This window comes from Vipera ursinii (assembly GCF_947247035.1).
Source record: "Vipera ursinii genome assembly, chromosome: 6".
NCBI lineage: Eukaryota > Metazoa > Chordata > Lepidosauria > Squamata > Viperidae > Vipera > Vipera ursinii.
Window position 1 is genome coordinate 88,325,106 of NC_139515.1, and position 19,656 is coordinate 88,344,761.

Genomic DNA, 19,656 nt, shown 5'->3' on the forward strand with positions numbered 1-19,656 from the left:
ACAGCTGCTTTACTATCGCTGGCGTTCACTTAAAGATTTACTATCGCTGCGTTCACTTAAAGACCGCGGCCTAAGAACTCCTGAAAGCGGATGTCACGTGGGTGACTGTGATAGGCAAGCTCCTCGATGGTCATAAAGTCGAGGACTACCTATATTCAGTTGGCCAAAAAGGGGGCTTTCAAAGCACCCGCAAAAAAAAAAACCACACACACACCCTAATCAAGATGGAAAATGCTCAGCTTTGCTCAGACAATGGAGGCTTGTCTTCCAGAGTGAATTTACACAAAATACCCTCCATTTTTAGCCTTTTTTTCAGATGGAAATCCGGCTTCTTGGGGAAACAAAGCTGTTTCTATTGCTCTGAGAATCCTACACCGTTTGTGGGGGTGGGAAGTGAGGTTGACACAAAGGCCTGGAGTCCAATTAGCTCCGTCTAAGGAGTGGAGTAAGGGGCTGACATCTCTCCCCTTCCCCAATTGACAGACTGGTCTAACAAAATGAAATTCAGTGGTGGGAAAAAAGTAAGGCCCTACATTTAGGCAAGAAACACCAAATGCACAGGTATGGGATAAGGGGGTACCTGGCTCCACTGTTGGACTAGACCAGGGCTTTCCGACCTTTTCACCCATTCTACCACTTTTAGGCTACGGCGATATCCGAGGACCACCTAGCAAGGGGTCAAAAACTTGATGACCAAAAAAAAAGGTAAAAAGGGATGAAGTACAGGTCGTCCTCGACTTACAACAGCTGGCTTAGTGACTGTTCGGAGTTACAATGGCCCTGAAAAAAGTGCCTCCCCCCGCAAGCCACAGCCGAGCAAGATGCCTGCCTGCCTGCCTGCCTGGTGGCGCTCTTCCTCCTGTCCGAGGTTTTCATTGTTGTGAGCATTTCGGTTGAGGATTGGCAGCGGGGGTGGGGGGTGGGGGTGTTTGGTTTTTATTCCCCCCTCCCGTCTGCTGGGTGGTTGCAGCAGGTTTTGGTCACTTCACGTGACCCTGGGACACTGTGACCGTCATAAACATGAATCGGTGGCCAAGCATCTGAACGTAAATCACAAGACCCTGGGGATGCTGCAACGTTCCAGCTGATTGGCGCTTCTTCTGGGCTCAGCAGAAGCGCCAAGATTAGCACCGAGCTCCAGCTGGATCCTGGCGCCGATCCTGGCGCTTCCGCTGAGCCCCGATAGCCCTGCAGCTCCAGCTGTCTCTCGCTCAGGCTTGTGCGGTGCTGCCGCCGGTTCGGCTCATTCCCCTCCCCTGCTACCACTTTCCTAGGATGGTTGCGTATCACCTGCCAGGTGCCAATGTACCACAGGTGGTACTCGTACTAGATGACCTCCAAGTCCCTTCCAAATTTATTTATTTATTTTTATTTATTATTATTAATTATTATTATTATTATTATTATTATTATTATTAATCATTATCATTATCATTATTATTATTATTTGTTTGATTCCCAAATTGGCTTGTTCAGTCTCTCATTTTTCAGAAGGCGCCAAGCAGCATGGACTCCCTGAATTTAGCTCGGCTGAAATGATCAAGTCTGAGTGGTCCTCGACTTACGACGGGAGTGGAGGTCACAAATCATGCGTGGTTGTTAAGCGGGTCACGTGACCATGCCCGATTTTACCACCTTCTTAGCAATAGTCACGGTGCTTATTATATGCTCTTGATTTTTGCCCCGTTGAAAACGAAGCTGGACAAAACCCGTATTTCTTGCTAATGAAACCCTAAACCTAGAATTCTCGGGATAGGTAGATTTAATGCAGGAATCGTGGTTTTCCAGAATCGGCTCAAAGATATTTTGAAATATCCACACCGAGGGGGGCCGAGTGCACAAAAGCAAACTGGGTGCCTTTTTTTTTTTTTGGTAGGCACATCTAAAGAGAAATTGGGGCAAAAACTTGCCAGTTCTTCAACCAAATCTCATTTTAAGAGCCTGGTTGGAAAGAATGGAAAATTGCCAAGGAAAGTCTTTTGTGTGTGTGTGTGTGTGTGTGTGTGTGTGTGTGTGTGTGTTTCCACCCCTTTTTAAGGCCAGAGAGCAGAAATTACGGGTGAACCCCTTACCTCTCCATCGGTGACCGCAGAGTAGTTCACCTGTGCGACTGTGACAGTGGTGGGCAATTCGGAGGCGTCTGCCAAGGTGGCCACTGTGGCCCCGGTGCCAACCTGCAATGACATGCCAAAAAGTCACCAGGGTCCCCTCCTAAGGGCCTTGTGGCCCCCCCCCCGTGGCCCCCCTTTCAGCCTAGGACCCCATAGCCACAAAGCCAGGGGCAAGGTCCACGGGCAGAGGTGGACATATTGGTGGGGAAGTGTGACAACACTGCGCCGAGGAGCTCATGTGCCCCCCTGGCAACCTCCGACAAAAGACATCCCACAACCCAGGATGAACTGGGTACGGGATGCCATGCGCATCTGGACATCCGCCAGCCGTAAGCGATCCAAATTACGAACCATCCTTGTAACGGAGGGGTAGATAACCTTTATTGTCTTTTTTTTAAAAAAACTGTGGGCACAGTGGCCCACACCCAAAAATAGAATTTGGCTGCCTGGGCCTTTGGCCTGTTCTGCTCTATAGTGGGAGATGGTTTAAGTCAATATAGGTAAAGGTAAAGGTTCCCCGCACATGCGTGCCAGTCGTTTCCGACTCTAGGGCCGGTGCTCATCTCCGTTTCAAAGCCGAAGAGCCAGCGCTTGTCCGAGGACGTCTCCGTGGTCATGTGGCCGGCATGACTAGACGCCAAAGGCGCACGGAACGCTGTTACCTTCCCACCGGAGCGGTCCCTATTTTTCCACTTGCATTTTTACGTGCTTTCGAACTGCTAGGTTGGCAGAAGCTGGGACGAGTAACAGGCGCTCACTCTGCTACGTGGCACTCGGGATTCAACCCGCCAAACTGCCGACCTTCTGATCGACAAGCTCAGCGTCCTAACCCACTGAGCCACTGCGTCCCTCTAAGTCAATATAATTTATATATAATTTAAAGAAACATTGGGAGGAGAGAGGAATGGACTCCCATTAATGTCACATGCTGTTTAGCAAAAAAGACAGATAAAGTCAACACTTAAGTTGCCGATGAATAGGTGGGATGGATGGATGGAAGGAAGGAAGGAAGGAAGGAAGGAAGGAAGGAAGGAAGAAAAATGAGAGGAAGAGGAAGGGAAAAGGGACAAAGGAAGGAAGGAAAGGAGGGTGGGAGGGAAAAGAGAGAAGGAAGAATGGAGGGAGGCAGGAAGAAGGAAGGAAGGAAAAATTGAGAGAAGGGACAAAAGAAAGGATGGGAGGAAGGGAAGGAAAAAAGAGAAAGAATGGAAGGAAGAAGGAGGAAGGGAGGGAGGGAAGGAAGGAAAGAGGGGAAGGACGGACAGGAAAGAGACGAGGGAGGGAAGGAAGGAAATTGCAGGACGCCCAATCTTTCCTTTTTCCGCGAAGGAAGCCTCACATATTTTTCACTTCATCATTATAGACTCCTACAAAAAAAATCCCCAGTCTATAATCCCCATTACAGACTCCTTACAAAAAAAAAAACCACAACCCAGTATGCACGCACAGATTTTGAGAGAAAAGATCCTTTTCGGTCCTTCAGGAGATTTGGAAGGAGCCCATTCCCCCCCAGATCTAATTGCTGAAGCCTCAGGGGTAATAACGAGCGGACCCCGAGCCTACTTCGGCTCAGCACGGAGGGCCGAAAACCTTAACCCGCAAAGTACGAGCCCCACCTGGATGAGCGACACCGTGCCGTCCGGGTTGCTGAAGGTCTGGACCATGGTTTGGGAGGGGACCAGGTGGGCTATGCTGTGGGTGGCGGTCACCGACTGGGTCTGCTGATCCTCGAAAGCGTAAAGCAGATCCTCCCGGCCGTGTTGCTTGTAGCAGTTCTTCACAATTGTCCGCAGCGCCTGGGTCCACGACACCTGAGGCCGGGCGAGGAGAGAGAGGACAGGAGATCAGGGGTGGGGGACTAAAGAGAGGCAGCTCATCGCTAGATCCAGCTGACCAGCAGCAAAGCCCACTTGGGGTCATGTCACCCAGAGAACATGTAGACACACACACCCCCAGTAAATTTCACCCAGGACGGAGGGGTGGAAACGCCTCGGAAGGAGAGACCCAACCTTGAAATAAGGACGAATTTCCCGACGGTGAGAATAATCAATCAAAGGAAGGCCTTCCCTCCTGGAGGTGTGGGCGCTCCATCTCTGGAGGGTTTTGAGAAAAGATTGGACAACCATTTGTCCTGGATGGTGTTAAGATCTCGTGCCTCAGGCCAGAAGACCTCCCGAGGTCCCTTCCAGATTCTACGGTTCAGATTTACTGGAGCAAAAATAGGATATGGTTCTCGTTTGTTTTTTTTTGCACCTTCCAATATCTGAGGAGTTGTCCCAAAGAAGCACCGGAGGGACAAGACAAGAAGCAACGGATGGGAACTCGTCAAGGAGAGAAGCAACCTGGAATTAAGGAGAGGCTTCCTAACAGGGAGGACGATTAGCCAGTGGAACAGCTGGCCACCAGAAGTCGCGGGCGCTCCCAACGCTGGAGGTTTCCAAGAAAAGGTTGAACAGCTGTTTGTCTGGAATGGTCAAGGGTTTCCTGCCTGGTTGGACTAGAAGACCTCAAGATCCCGTCCAACTCTTGTTATTCGGTTGGCATTCATGGTTTGAAAGAGCCTAACTGGAGTTGTGCTTAAGGCCAAAGTGGTGGGAAGCTAGACAATCTGATTCTTCAGGATGCAAGTCCAGTTCTAGCAGACCAGAACTGTTTGAGTTTGGTTATTGGCTTGCAGGCGTTTCATGACCCAACTAGGTAACATCAGCAGTGCCAGAAAGGAATGGAGTTTTTGCACTGTTTATATATAAATAGCCTGCCCTGTCAGTGTTGGCTGGAATGTTTTCTTGCTGATTCCTTGATTAGGCTGTTGTTTACTGTTTGATGGTTTGTCATGATTGGGGCATTGTTTATTGACTGATGTCTAGCATTAATCTTAGTGTTAAGAGCTGCTTATCTGGGTGTTCATTGCTGGCAAGGAAACCTTTCGGCCTTTTAGCTTTTCGATGGTCACTTTCCAACGGTGTGTAAACGTTGCTCATCTCTACGTGCCTGTTGATGGCTGACTAAGTGCCGGGCTTGCAGAAATTCTGGAGTGTTTTTGGACTTTGCTTGGGTCAAGGATGCTCACCGTTACTTCCCACGTGGGGTAAAATGAAGTTTTCATCATGTCTTTTGAGGGGACTTTTCTTCTTACCTGAACTGCGCCGTTCAACCAAGCCCCCGAATTTGTACACCTCTCTGTGTGCCAAACCTAAGAAAAGCCCCACCGCTCATAGAAGGAAGAAGCCGGTCAAGACGTACTCTCTGCTTCTGCTCCTCGGTCCTAACATCACTGCGGACGTTAGCCCACGGAATGTCTTCGGGCCACCAAATGGGTTTGCAGCTCTCCTTACCCCATCCCGGCTTCCCGCGGCCCGTTGAGTATTTCAGCATTTCAGGAATGAACGCTCTCAGCTGGGCCTGTGGCATTAAAGGGGTGGGGGGTGGGGGAGAGAAAATTAAATAATGAAAGATTTGGGAAGCAAAGGTCTGCACCGGCAGCTTGGCCTGTTGCAGATCATATCCAGATGCAAGAAAATCAAGATTTTGTCTGTGAAATGTATACGCTACTCACCTCACTATCCAAAGATCATATTTATTTGTATTTACTTATTAAATTTATTTGCTGTCCATCGCAACTACAAGGTGACCCTGGGAGCCTTCCCATGTTAAAATAAATAAATTCTCATCTTCCTCATCATCTCGTGTTGAGTACCTCCTCCTATTGGTATCTATGATTTATCACTTGATGTATATTATGATGAATGATTGTAACTATAATCCATGATATATGACCTAACACTTTATTGTTTGTATGTACACTGAGAGCTTATGCATCGGGAACAAATTCCTTGTTTGTCCAATCACACTTGGCCAATAAAAAATTCTATTCTATTCTGTTCTCTTCTCTTCTCTTCTATTATTTATATTCTATATTCTATTCTATTCTATATTCTATTCTATTCTATTCTGTTCTAGCTTTTTTCTATTCTATTGTACGGTAAGGTAAAGGTAAAGGTTCCCCCGCACATGCGTGCTAGTCGTTTCCGACTCTAGGGGCCGGTGCTCATCTCCGTATCAAAGCCGAAGAGCCAGCGCTTGTCCGAGGACGTCTCCGTGGTCATGTGGCCGGCATGACTAGACGCCAAAGGCGCACGGAACGCTGTTCCCTTCCCACCGTAGCGGTTCCTATTTTTCTACTTGCATTTTTACGTGCTTCCGAACTGCTAGGTTGGCAGAAGCTGGGACGAGTAACAGGCGCTCACTCTGCTACGCGGCACTCGGGATTCGACCCGCCAAACTGCCGACCTTCAGATCGACAAGCTCAGCGTCCTAACCCACTGAGCCACCGTGTCCTTTGTACGGTACTCTACTCTATATTCTATTTACATTTTAATATCCAGTATTATATCCTATTTATATTGTATATTCATATACAATATAAATAGGATATAATCCTGTGTACTAAAATGTAAACATGAATATACAATAAATGTACACTTAATGTACAGATGATATCAAGATGCAAGGAGAGGTTTGGCCCACTACAGTGTATATCAACGCAAGATTTTCAGAGATGCCGGGAAAACATTAACATGGAACAAAGTGTACACTTCCTACTGCATTTGAGGATGGGGCGGGGTGGGTGCATATCACAGCACCCTTTGGGACAAGACAGGAAGAGTACTGATGCTTTTGAAGTCTGGGGTTGGGAGAAGACTCTTTTGAGAACAGCAAACCAAAAGAAACAAGTGATCATCAACCAGATCAATCCACAGTTCTCACTCAAGGCATGGGCCTCCAGCTCTTCGATCCATCCGTATTTCCCATTATGCAGCTATTTATATTTTTGTGAATTGCACTGGAAATTCTTGAAGGAAGCCTACGGATGCCCTGTGTCAACTAAGAGATGGCGTATAAAATGCAGATTGTTAATTTTTTATTTTTTATTTTTTTTTTAACCCACGGGGAAATGCCGCAGTGTTTAGGGTGTATTTGTCTGCAGATCGCTAATTCTGGCCTTTGGGAGTTGCATCACCTTCCTCCTCCTCCCTCTTCCTCCTTTTTCTCTTGGTTGGGAGGAAAGGGAGTGCCTTACCTCCCCCAAGGCTTTCTGGAAAAATATGTGGAATATGTGAATCGGCCCCATTTCCTCTTTTCCCCTCTCTCTCTGTCTCTCTCTCTCTCTCTCTCTCTCGTTTTCTCTGTCTCTCTCTCTCTCTCATTCCATAAAGAGGTATATAATTGCTATGAAACTACACTATCACACGACAGCAGCTCCTAGCGTCTCGCAACCGATATTGCAATAATTACACACTGCGGCGCATCAGCTTCAGAAAGCATCTGCCAGAAGCTTATGTAAGCCAGCGGTCCCCAACCTTTGCGACTCGGCGGGACGGGGGAGACACCATCAGTGCTAGAAGGAGCAATGCTTGCGGAGAGGAGGAGGAGGAGAGGAAGGACGATGGGGCCTTTGGTGTTCTCTCAGCCTGGTGGGCTTCTTGCAGACATTTCAGGAGCCAATTAGACAACCACATCAGTGCTAGCTAGGGTGGGCTTTGGGGAGAGGAGGAGGAAGAAGAGGAAGACTAGGTAGCAAACATCCCTACTAGAAGGGGTGGAGTTTTATGAAGAAAATCCCACTGCCTCCTAACACTGACGGCGTTACCTGGTTGGGTCACGAAACGTCTGCAGGAAAAGCACCCGGCTCAGAGAGCAACAAGGACCCCGCATCTTGAAGTTCCCAAGATGGAGAAATGAGCCCAGGGTTCCCCAGAGAACCCTAGGCCTCCAGCATGGGGCCCTCTGCCCCAAAGAAGGCCCTCTTCCTCTACGCCAGGGGTCTTCAAACCTGGCCCTTTGATGACTTGTGGACTTCAACCCCCAGAATTCCTCAGCCAGGCACTCTGGCTGAGGGATTCTGGGAGCTGAAGTCCACGAGTCATCGAAGGGCCAAGTCTGAAGGCCCTGCCCGGAATTCCTCAGCCAGGCACGTGGGCTGAGGGATTCTGGGAGTTGAAGTCCATGAAGTCCACGAGTCATCAAAGGGCCAAGTCTGAAGGCCCCGCCTGGAATTCCTCAGCCAGGCACGCTGGCTAAGGGATTCTGGGAGCTGAAGTCCGTGAGTCATCTAAGGGCCAAGTCTGAAGGCCCGTCCCAGAATTCCTCAGCCAGGGACGCTGGCTGAGGGATTCTGGGAGCTGAAGTCCGTGAGTCATCTAAGGGCCAAGTCTGGAGGCCCGTCCCAGAATTCCTCAGCCAGGGACGCTGGCTGAGGGATTCTGGGAGCTGAAGTCCACGAGTCATCAAAGGGCCAAGTCTGAAGGCCCGTCCCAGAATTCCTCAGCCAGGGACGCTGGCTGAGGGATTCTGGGAGCTGAAGTCCCCGAGTCATCGAAGGGCCAAGTCTGAAGGCCCTCCTTCCAAGAATTCCTCAGCCAGGCACGCTGGCTGAGGGATTCTGGGAGCTGAAGTCCATGAGTCATCGAAGGGCCAAGTCTGAAGGCCCTTCCAAGAATTCCTCAGCCAGGCACGCTGGCTGAGGGATTCTGGGAGCTGAAGTCCACGAGTCATCAAAGGGCCAAGTCTGAAGGCCCGTCCCAGAATTCCTCAGCCAGGGACGCTGGCTGAGGGATTCTGGGAGCTGAAGTCCCCGAGTCATCGAAGGGCCAAGTCTGAAGGCCCTCCTTCCAAGAATTCCTCAGCCAGGCACGCTGGCTGAGGGATTCTGGGAGCTGAAGTCCATGAGTCATCGAAGGGCCAAGTCTGAAGGCCCTTCCAAGAATTCCTCAGCCAGGCACGCTGGCTGAGGGATTCTGGGAGCTGAAGTCCACGAGTCATCAAAGGGCCAAGTCTGAAGGCCCGTCCCAGAATTCCTCAGCCAGGGACGCTGGCTGAGGGATTCTGGGAGCTGAAGTCCCCGAGTCATCGAAGGGCCAAGTCTGAAGGCCCTCCTTCCAAGAATTCCTCAGCCAGGCACGCTGGCTGAGGGATTCTGGGAGCTGAAGTCCATGAGTCATCGAAGGGCCAAGTCTGAAGGCCCTTCCAAGAATTCCTCAGCCAGGCACGCTGGCTGAGGGATTCTGGGAGCTGAAGTCCACGAGTCATCAAAGGGCCAAGTCTGAAGGCCCGTCCCAGAATTCCTCAGCCAGGGACGCTGGCTGAGGGATTCTGGGAGCTGAAGTCCGTGAGTCATCACAGGGCCAAGTTTGAAGGCCCCTGCTCTACCCTATGGGCCCTCTCCAACTCACCCCAAAGGCCTGTGGGGTGTGATTTTTGCCCGTTTCTTACGAACGCCTCTCTCTTTCAAGAGAGAAACTTGCAAAGTTCTATTTGTTTTTTTTCTTCTTGTTTTTGCTCCCCAGATGGATTAATTAGAAACGGAGAGTTTTGCGCCCCAGCGAGCGCTTGTCAAGGGCCTCGGGGACGCAATCAGCCAGGGCCATGCACAGCAAGCCCGCTCAGGCACGAGACCTTTTAATTAGCAACAGAACATGATCAGCCATGATCACAACCGCCCGCTCCGGGCAAACCAAAGACGAATCGGGGTTTCTCAAACCAATTTTGGCCCAATTGCTTCATCCTTAGATCTGAAGACCGCCCGGCTTTGACAAGCCTTAATTGCCCTCTTGCTCCGGGAGTTCAGCTCCCACGACTCGCGAGGCGTCCCCGACACACCATGATAAGGGAGCCCCAAATTTCCGTCGCTTTAGCGAGGCGGTTCTCCGGCGAGCTTTGCCCCGTTTTGCGACCTTTCTCGCCACCGTCGTAAAGCGGGACGGTTGTTCGGTTAAGTGAACCTGGCTTCCAGACGCTTGGCCGCTGGCTCCTATTTACGACGGTTGCGGCGAGCCCCTTCTGACAAGCCAAGTCAATTGGGGTGGGGGGAGTGTTGAACGAGGGTTTCGCTTAGCCACGCGAGTTTTGGGGCTGAGTCGCGTGGCCGTACGCCGAGGACTGCCTGCATGTCGGAAGATGGCTGTGCCCTCCCTGGAGAGAGGCTGAGATGCTTGGCTGGAAAATTCAATCAGCTCGAGAGACTTTTGACGCTCCCTCCCTCTCTTGGCAACCTGGCCCAAGTTTCCAGCTCTCCTGCTTGGTTACCTGGGTCATCTTATCCACCGAGACCGGGATCCCGTCGATGGTGAGAGGAGGCAGCTCGGAGTTCACCTCCTGCGGCGCAGGTGCGTGCTCCAGCAGCGCTGACTCCAGGTCTTCCAGGATCATGCTTTTGTATTTGCGCACCTGTGGGGAGTCGCAGAGGGCCAGGTAAACAAGGCAGGGGAGAAGGAAATGCTAAGTAACCGAAACGGGTGGGGAAATGCCACCGTGCTCCTCCGGGCGCTGCGCGACGGAGCGGAGCGGGCAAACAACGGCGCAGCTGCCCGAGAAAAACAGCCCGCGGCCCCCGAGGGGAGGCGCAGGCGAGCGAGATGATGAAAGGAAGAGTAACTAAGGCCAGCGAGTAAAGCTGTGGCGGGGGGTGGGTGGGTGGGGGTAGCAGAGAAGTTGGGAAGGGAGGGCAGGGTCTTCGGGGAAGGGGCTTGGGGAGGTTGGGACTTTCGAGTCACTCTTGGGAGGTTGAACTGTGGGGCAGCATTATAATAATAATAATAATAATAATAATAATAATAACAACAACAACAACAATAATAAAAGTTTCTGTAGATATGGACCAACGGAAGAGAATCTTTGTAGCTCGGGGTTGAACTGTGGGGTCCTGGGTGCTCTCTGAGCTGGGTGGTTTTCCTGCAGACGTTTTGTGACCCAACTAGGGAACGTCATCAGTGCTAGAAGGGAGGGTGTTTTGTGGAGAGGAGGAGGAGGAGAGAGGAGGAGGAGGAGGAGGAGGAGGAGGAGGAGGAGGAGGAGGAGGAGGAAGAAGAGGAGGAAAAGAACTGTGGGGGTCCCTGGTGCTCTCTGAGCTGGGTGGTTTCCTTGCAGACCTTTCATGACCCAACTAGGGAAGTCATCAGTGCTAGAAGGGAGGGGGGTTTGTGGAGGAGGAGGAGGAGGAGGCGGCAAAGGACTCTGGGGTCCTTGGTGCTCTCTGAGCTGGGTGATTTTTCTTCAGACATTTTATGATCCAACTAGGTAACATCATCAGTGACAGAAGGAGAGGGGGGTTGCAGAGGAGGAGGAGGAGGAGGAGGAGGAGGATGCAGGTGGGTTTCTTGGTATTCCCCCAGCTTGGCTGTCTTCTTGCAGGCGTTTCATTACCCAGCTAGGCAACATGATCAATGCTAGAAGGGAGGGAGGCTTGCTCTCATTTCACATGCAAGGGAATTTGCCCCATCACTGTTGGTGGGAGTGTTCTTGGGTGTCTCTTAATTAGGCTGTTCCTTCCTGTTTGAATGGTCTCCGGGTCCTTAACTGGAGCGTTGAAGCTTCTCTGTTTTGAATGGTGTGTAAGTGTTGTTTACATCTATGTGCCCATGGATGCCCGATTTGTTTGAACGCCAGGCTTCCAGTTATTCTCTCGCATTTTGGGGCTTGAGGTGGTCAAGGAACCACCAAGGAGAAAACAACGCTCCCACCAACACTGGCAAGCCAGCCACTTCTGTATAAACAGAGAGCAAACCCCCCCCTCCATCACTGATGATGTCCCCTAGTTGGGTCTTGAAACGTCTGCAAGAAAACCTCCAAGCTCAGAGAGCATCAAGGACCCCACAGTCCGCTTCCTTCTCTCCGTCCCTCCTCCTCCTCTTCTTCCTCCTCCTCCTCCTCCTCCTAGCACTGATGATGTCACCTAGTTGGGTCTTGAAACGTCTGCAAGAAAGCAATCAAGTTCAAAAAGCACCAAGGATCCTACAGCCCTCCTCCTCCTCCTCCACCACTCCTTATATCCCCCTCCCTCCTAGCACTGATGATGTTCCCTAGTTGGGTCTTGAAAGGTCTGCAAGAAAACCACCCAGCTCAGAGAGCCCCGAGGACCCCCACAGTTCTTCTTCTCCTTCCTTCCTTCCTTCCTTCCTTCCTTCCTTCCTTCCTTCCTTCCCCTCCTCCCTCCCACGCCCTCCTAGCACTGATGATGTCACCTAGTTGGGTCTTGAAGCGTCTGCAAGGAAACCACCCAGCTCAGAGAGCCCCGAGGACCCCACGGTTGTAGATACGCAGATGTCCATTGGGAGCGTTCTTGTATCTCACCTTTTTACCTTTGAGTAAAAGTAGAAGAACTGCCTGGTTTTCTGAGCTTTGTATTTCGAGAGGGCAAAGAGAAAAGAGACATGGGCTTTAAATCCCCTTGCTGCCATGTTCTTCTAGTCCAGGGGTAGGCAACCTTGGCTCTTTTATGACTCGTGGACTTCAACTCCCAGAATTCCTGAGCCAGCTGTGCTGGCTCAGGAATTCTGGGAGTTGAAGTCCACGAGTCATAAAAGAGCCAAGGTTGCCTACCCCTGTTCTAGTTGATTCCCAAGCTTTCCCATTCCCTCCCCACTTCCCAATTTCTAACTGGGGGCATTGGGGGAGGGGGGATTTAAGGAGCCTTACCACGTTCTCCAGGGGGGCCGCCCCAAAGACCTTGAAAACCGGGTTGGGTTTGGAAGGAGATATGCACAGGACTATCGCTTGCTGCCCGACCCGGGTGGTATATTCATCCAAAGTGGCTCGCAGCTTCCTGCGTCAGGAGGACAAGAGAAGGAAGAATTGGCTTTAAAAGGGGAAGACACGTCCGTCCTTCGGGGGGGTTTTCCACACCACACCCCCCCCAGACTTTCTGGTTTTAAACTTTTCCCGTCACGTCAGGTTGGCAGGTGGGATGAAGGCTTCCCGTTCCGGCCAATGGGGCAGAGAAACTTCACGTATTCAATTTATTAAAGTTATACGACCCCCTCTTCTCGCTGGCTTACAATATGATAAAAAGGTGTTTTTTTAAAAAAAAGTATTAGAAGACAATTAAAATTAAAAGAATTCAATAGAAAAGCCAAAAAAAACGAGAGGGTGTAAAAGCAAGCACAGAACATTAAAATAGGACACACAAAAATAAGTTGAGATTAAGCAAGTTAGATAGTGAAATACAAGAGGGTGAAGGTGGGATCTTCCGGTTAAGGTGCTGGCCTAGAAACCAGGAGACGGTGAGTTCTAGTTCTGCCTTGGGCACGAAAGCCAACTAGGTGACTTTGGGCCAATCACCAGGAGACGGTGAGTTCTAGTCCCGCCTTAGGCACGAAAGCCGGCTGGGTGACTTTGGGCCAATCACCAGGAGACGGTGAGTTCTAGTCCCACCTTAGGCATGAAAGCTGGCCTGGTGACTTTCAGCTATTTACTCTCTATCACAGGACTGTTGTTGGGAAAATAAGAGAAGGAACGAATATTGCTATATTCACTGCCTTACGTTGTATATGAAGGAAATAACAATCTAATAAAAAAATTAAAAATTAACAAGTATATATTTGATGGGCCGGATGGACTTGAGTGGCAGAACATTTCCTGACAGTTGGAACAATTAACCAGCGGAACCACCTGCCTCCAGTCAACACTGGAAGTTTTTAAGAAGAGACGGGACAGCCATTTGTCTGAAATGGTCTAGGCCAGGGGTAGGCAACCTCGGCTCTTTTATGACTCATGGACTTCAACTCCCAGAATTCCTCAGCCAGCATGGGGGAACGATGGCCCCCCTCATGACTCATGGACTTCAACTCCCAGAATTCCTGAGGCAGCCATGCTGAGGGGAAAGGGAGAGGTTTCCAAGCTGAGCCATGCTGGCTGAGGAATTCTGGGAGCTGGAAGTCCACGGGTCATGAGGGGGCCATAGTTCCTCCATGCTGGCTGAGGAATTCTGGGAGTTGAAGTCCATGAGTCATGAGGGGGGCCATAGTTCCCCCATGCTGGCTCTGGAATTCTGGGAGTTGAAGTCCACGAGTCATGAGGGGGCCATAGTTCTTCCATGCTGGCTGAGGAATTCTGGGAGTTGAAGTCCACGAGTCATGAGGGGGCCATAGTTCTTCCATGCTGGCTCAGGAATTCTGGGAGTTGAAGTCCACGAGTCATGAAGGGGCCATAGTTCCTCCATGCTGGCTCAGGAATTCTGGGAGTTGAAGTCCACGAGTCATGAGGGTGCCATAGTTCCCCCATGCTGGCTGAGGAATTCTGGGAGTTGAAGTCCACGAGTCATGAGGGGGGCCATAGTTCCCCCATGCTGGCTCAGGAATTCTGGGAGTTGAAGTCCACGAGTCATGAGGGGGCCATAGTTCCCCCATGCCGGTTGAGGAATTCTGGGAGTTGAAGTCCACGAGTCATGAGGGGGCCATAGTTCCCCCATGCTGGCTGAGGAATTCTGGGAGTTGAAGTCCACGAGTCATGAGGGGGCCATAGTTCCTCCATGCTGGCTGAGGAATTCTGGGAGTTGAAGTCCACGAGTCATGAGGGGGCCATAGTTCCCCCATGCTGGCTCAGGAATTCTGGGAGTTGAAGTCCACGAGTCATGAGGGGGCCATAGTTCCCCCATGCTGGCTCAGGAATTCTGGGAGTTGAAGTCCACCAGTCATGAGGGGGCCATAGTTCCCCCATGCTGGCTGAGGAATTCTGGGAGTTGAAGTCCACAAGCCTTAAACGTTGCCAAGGTTGGGGACCTCTGGAGTAGATGATCTCCAAGGTCTCTTCCAACCTTATTATTGTTATTATTATAAAAGATTTAGGAGCAGGAAGGAGAAAGAAACAAAGCTGTGAAGTTCGTGCGGAGACAACAGACCCCGCGCAGGCACCTTTCGAGGAGAAAAACCAGGACCGTCTATCCCTCTGGATGCCGTGGAGAGCGATTGCATCACAAATCCAATTAAAGAAGACTGGGCCCGGTGCTGGGGAGCACGAGACAAAAAAGATGCCTCTGGCATCTAGTCCAGCAGAGGATGTGCAACTGCCACGGGACCCGTCACTAAGACGACCAGCCCTGCCAGAGCACCAAGGGGTTACCCCGTCGATACCGAGCAAGACCGAGCCACGGGTTGCAACACCCCGGCTAGGGAAAATGTGGCTGAACGTTGCATCAGAGAAGCCCTGGAGGAAAGTGCTCCAAACTAGCATTGAACTTGGTTCTTCTCCGCAGGGTCCAAACCACATTCCGAGACGTGCGTGTCCTAGGCTTGTGCGTGGCGTCAGACCTTGCCATTCCCAATGAGAAGGAAGTCTGGGTTGGTAACTCTACTATCAGGGTAAACAAGGGATAAAAAATACGTCGCTGCCCCATCACTCCTGCTTGGGCCAACTGTCGCAGGGACGACTGCAACGGGCCTTATGCGGGACCACCCTTGAGAAGTACTTGGAAGCGTCACGGGGCTCCAGAATGAAGTTGCTGGGGTGGGGATAGGACCTCTGGGTTCCTCCTTGTCACCCCTTGTTGCAAAAGGAGTCTTAGTGACCTGTTTCTCTCTGCAATCGAGATGTTGGTTGGTTGCCACCCCCAAAACCCTACGTGGCTTAGGATCTGGATAGATAGACAGACAGACACAGATATAGATAGATAGATAGATAAGATAGATGCTAGAAAGACAGACAGATATAGAACGTACATATGAGAGATAGATAGATAGATAGATAGATAGATAAAGAGAGAGAGAGAGAGAGAGAGAGAGAGAGAGGCAAACAGATGAAAGATAAATATATGGTAGATAAACAAACAGATAATAGATGAAAGATAAATAGAAACATAGACAATAGATAGAAATAGACAGATAACAGATAATACAGATGAAAGATAGAGATATAGAAGGTACATATAGACAGATAATATAGACAATAGATGATAGACTAGATGACAGACAGAATAGACAAACATAACAGATGATAAATGATAGAGACAGAAAGACAGACAGATAAGATAGATGCTAGAAAGACAGACAGATATAGAACGTACATATGATAGATAGAGAGAGAGAGAGAGAGAGAGAGAGAGAGGGAGAGAGGCAAACAGATGAAAGATAAATATATGGTAGATAGACAAACAGATAATAGATGAAAGATAGATAAATAGGAACATAGACAATAGATAGAAATAGACAGATAATAGATAATACAGATGAAAGATATATAGACGGTATAGAGTAGACAGATAATAGACAATAGATGAAAGATAGACAAGATAGATGACAGAAAGAACAGACAAACAGATAACAGATAGAGAAAGAAAAAGAAAGAAAAAAGAAAGAAAGAAAGAAAGAAAGAAAGAAAGAAAGAAAGAAAAAGAAAGAAAGAAAGAAAGAAAGAAAGAAAGAAAGAAAGAAAGAAAGAAAGAAAGAAAGAAAGAGAAAGAAAGACAGTAGGCAGGCAGACAGGCACAATACATGCATACACACAATACATGCACAAACAATACATGCATACACACAATACATGCATACATACAGACACAGAGAGAGACAGAGAGTGAGTGGATGGAGGGATAGATAAGATGACAGAGTGAAAGGGGGGAAAATCACCTCCAGACTTGCCAGATTCTGTTACGAGAGCTTCACAGTGAAGTAGCTACTGACCTCCATGCTATCCTTTCCTTAGCCTGGCCTACCTCGCAGGGCTGACCTCTCAACCGGTTCGCATGGCAGCTGCACAGCCCCACCTAGCTCGACTCCCTTCTTCGCTGGACCAAGCCAGGCTAGAGGAAGCTCCGTCCGAATTGAGGAGGGTCGGGGCTCGCACCCCATGCACCCACCCCGTGCCCCCCCCGCAGCTGGAAGGGGGAATCCTGGGACATGCCGGACAAGCGCTCTTACCGTAACAGGCGGGTCTGCTGCCGCTTGCGGATGGAGGGGTTGGATTCAAAGACGTGGGGTCGCTTCCTTTTTTTCCCGGTAGCCACGGCGGCCGCAGCGGCCATTCCCACCGGCCCTGGGGACAAAGGAGAGACCTGAATCACCCAAGGGAGCAAAGCCAGGCCCGTGACAGCTCCCACCATCTCCCGTCGCAAAGCGGGGTGGAAGGTTCCTCCAAAAAAGGTGGCAAACCGGCCGGGAATCAGGGCAGCCGCGTTCCAAACAAAGTACGGCGGGTCCTCGACTTGCAACCATTCCGTTTGGTGACCGTTCGGCAATGGGGGAAAAAAAAAGCGGCCGATGGACCGTTTTCCACACTTACGACCGTTGCAGCATCGCCGTGGTCACGCGTGATCAAAATTCAAACGCTGGGCAACTGACTCACATTTAGGACGGTCGCAGCGTGCCGGGGTCGCGTGATCCCCTTTTGTGACTTTCCGATGGGCGAAGTCAATGGGGAAGGGGAGCCGGATTCACTTAACGACCCTGTTCCTAACGTAACAACTGCAGTGATTCACTTAACAACGGTGGCCAGAAAGGTGGTAAAATGAGGCAACTGAATGACTGTCTCATTTAGCAATGGAAATTTTGGACTCAATTGGAGTCCTGTGGTGGTCCTTGACTTACGACCATTTTAAGTTGCCATGACACTGGGAAAAAGTGACTTTTGACAGGTCCTCATACTTATGACCATCGCAGCCTCCCCACGGTTGCTTAGCAACTGGCATATATTTATGACCGGTGCGGCATCCAGGGTCCACACAATCGCCACTTATGACCTTCCCAGAGGGTTCCTGAGAAGCAAAGACAAACGGGGAAGCCATATTTGCTTAATGACCATGTGATTCACTTAGCAACGGATTCGCTTAGCAATGGATTTCCTCAGCAACTGTGGCAGAAGAGGTTGTAAAGTCAGGGAGGACTCCCTTGCTTAGCAATGGAAGGTCCGGTCCCAATTGCGCTCCGTAAATCGAGGACTTAATTTCCTGTTGCTAAGTGAGACATTCGTTAAATGAGCTTTTCCCCATTTTACCATCTTGCCACAGCCGTTCAGCAAATCATTGCAGTTATTAAGTTACTAACGCCGTTGTTAAGTGAATCTGGCTACCCCGGGACACACACCCCGGGACACTGCGACTGTCATAAATAGGAGCCAGTTGCCAAGCATCTGAATTTTGATCCCACAACCGTGGGGATGCTGCAATGGTCGTTAAGTGTGAATGACATCCGTAAGTCCCTTTTTTTCCAGTGCCGTCATAATTTTGAAAGGTCACTGAACGAACGGTTGTAAGTTGAGGACTGCTTGCAATACTGGTTCACTTCCCCGGAATAATTGCAAGGCACGGGATAAGCCTGCTTGTCATTCCGATAAGAGGTTTCGGGGTGCTTCATCCTTCCCACAGCCAGCTTGGAATGTGGAAATAAAACCCAAAGGAACACGAGGCAGGTGGGAGATTTAAGAAACAGGAGCTGTAAATAAATGAATAAATAAACGGTTAAACTAGGAAATAAGGCTAATAGGCTCCCTAACTGAAAAAATTAAAAAAAAAATTAAAATTACTGTTCTGCTGCCCTCTGCAGGCTACAATTTTTAAATTACTTGTTTTGGCTCCAGGGAAACCCTGAAAAACCCAGATTGAAAGTAAAAATGTAAATAAAAACGGCCCTTTTTCCGTGAACCTTTGTAAAACGAATACAGGTCATCCCCAACTTGCAACAGTTCATTTAGCCAACATTTCAAAATTACCACAACGCAGAAAAAAGACGTCTTGTCACTGACCATTATTCGCACTTATGACCTTGGTAGCTGGAAGCTTTTTTTTTAAAAAAAAAATCCTTGCAGGGATGGGTAGTTTATTTTTGGTATTAACTGTCAATCAATCAATCCGTCAATCAATCAAACAATCAAAATAGAGCTGAAGGGACTTTGGAGGTCTTCTAGACCAGCCCCCCCCCCCCGATCAAGGAGGAAACCCTATAACAGGGGTTGGGCAAACCCTGGCTATTTTATGACTCGTGGACTTCAACTCCCAGAATTCCTGAGCCAGAATGGGGGAACTATGGCCCCTTCATGACTCATGGACCTCAACTCCCAGAATTCCTGGCTGGCTGGGGCAGGGGGTAGGCAACCTTGGCTCTTTTATGACTCGTGGACTTCAACTCCAAAAATTCCTGAGCCAGCATGGGGGGAACTATGGCCCCCCTCATGACTTGTGGACTTCAACTCCCAGAATTCCTGGCTGGCTGAGGCAGGGGGTAGGCAACCTTGGCTCTTTTATGACTTGTGGACTTCAACTCCCAGAATTCCTGAGCCAGAATGGGGGAACTATGGCCCCTTCATGACTCATGGACTTCAACTCCCAGAATTCCTGAGCCAGCCATGCTGAGGGGAAGGGAGAGGTTTCCAAGCTGAGCCAGGCTGGCTCAGGAATTCTGGGAGTTAAAGTCCATGAGGCATGAGGGAGCCATAGTTCCCCCATGCTGGCTGAGGAATTCTGGGAGTTAATGTCCAAGAGTCATGAGGGGGCCATAGTTCCCTCATGCTGGCTCAGGAATTCTGGGAGTTGAAGTCCACCAGTCATGAGGGGGCCATAGTTCCCCTGTGCTGGCTCAGGAATTCTGGGAGTTGAAGTCCACGAGTCATGAGGGGGCCATAGTTTCCCCATGCTGACTCAGGAATTCTGGGAGTGAAGTCCACGAGTCATGAGGGAGCCATAGTTCCCCCATTCTGGCTCAGGAATTCTGGGAGTTGAAGTCCACGAGTCATAAAAGAGCCAAGGTTGCCTACCCCTGTCCAGTCTCTTCTAGAAAACCCCCAG

The 19,656-nt window shown here is 49.9% G+C and overlaps 1 protein-coding gene and 1 long non-coding RNA gene across 2 annotated transcripts in view; one reads left to right on the forward strand and one right to left on the reverse strand.

Moving 5' to 3' along the window:
• The window catches only part of LOC310642465, a 477,812-nt gene that overhangs the window by 74,925 nt on the left and 383,231 nt on the right, over window positions 1–19,656 (forward strand). The gene's annotated exons all lie outside the window — the stretch shown is intronic.
• NRF1 (nuclear respiratory factor 1) overlaps window positions 1–19,656 on the reverse strand; it is a 40,815-nt gene that overhangs the window by 2,915 nt on the left and 18,244 nt on the right. The window contains exons 3-9 of the mRNA XM_083366578.1: window positions 16,799–16,913; window positions 12,585–12,711; window positions 10,197–10,337; window positions 5,355–5,513; window positions 3,728–3,922; window positions 2,073–2,174; window positions 65–149 (exon numbers count right to left, since the gene is read on the reverse strand). Of these exons, the coding sequence (XP_083222704.1) occupies window positions 65–149; window positions 2,073–2,174; window positions 3,728–3,922; window positions 5,355–5,513; window positions 10,197–10,337; window positions 12,585–12,711; window positions 16,799–16,913 (924 nt within the window). The remainder of the gene's footprint in view (window positions 1–64; window positions 150–2,072; window positions 2,175–3,727; window positions 3,923–5,354; window positions 5,514–10,196; window positions 10,338–12,584; window positions 12,712–16,798; window positions 16,914–19,656) is intronic.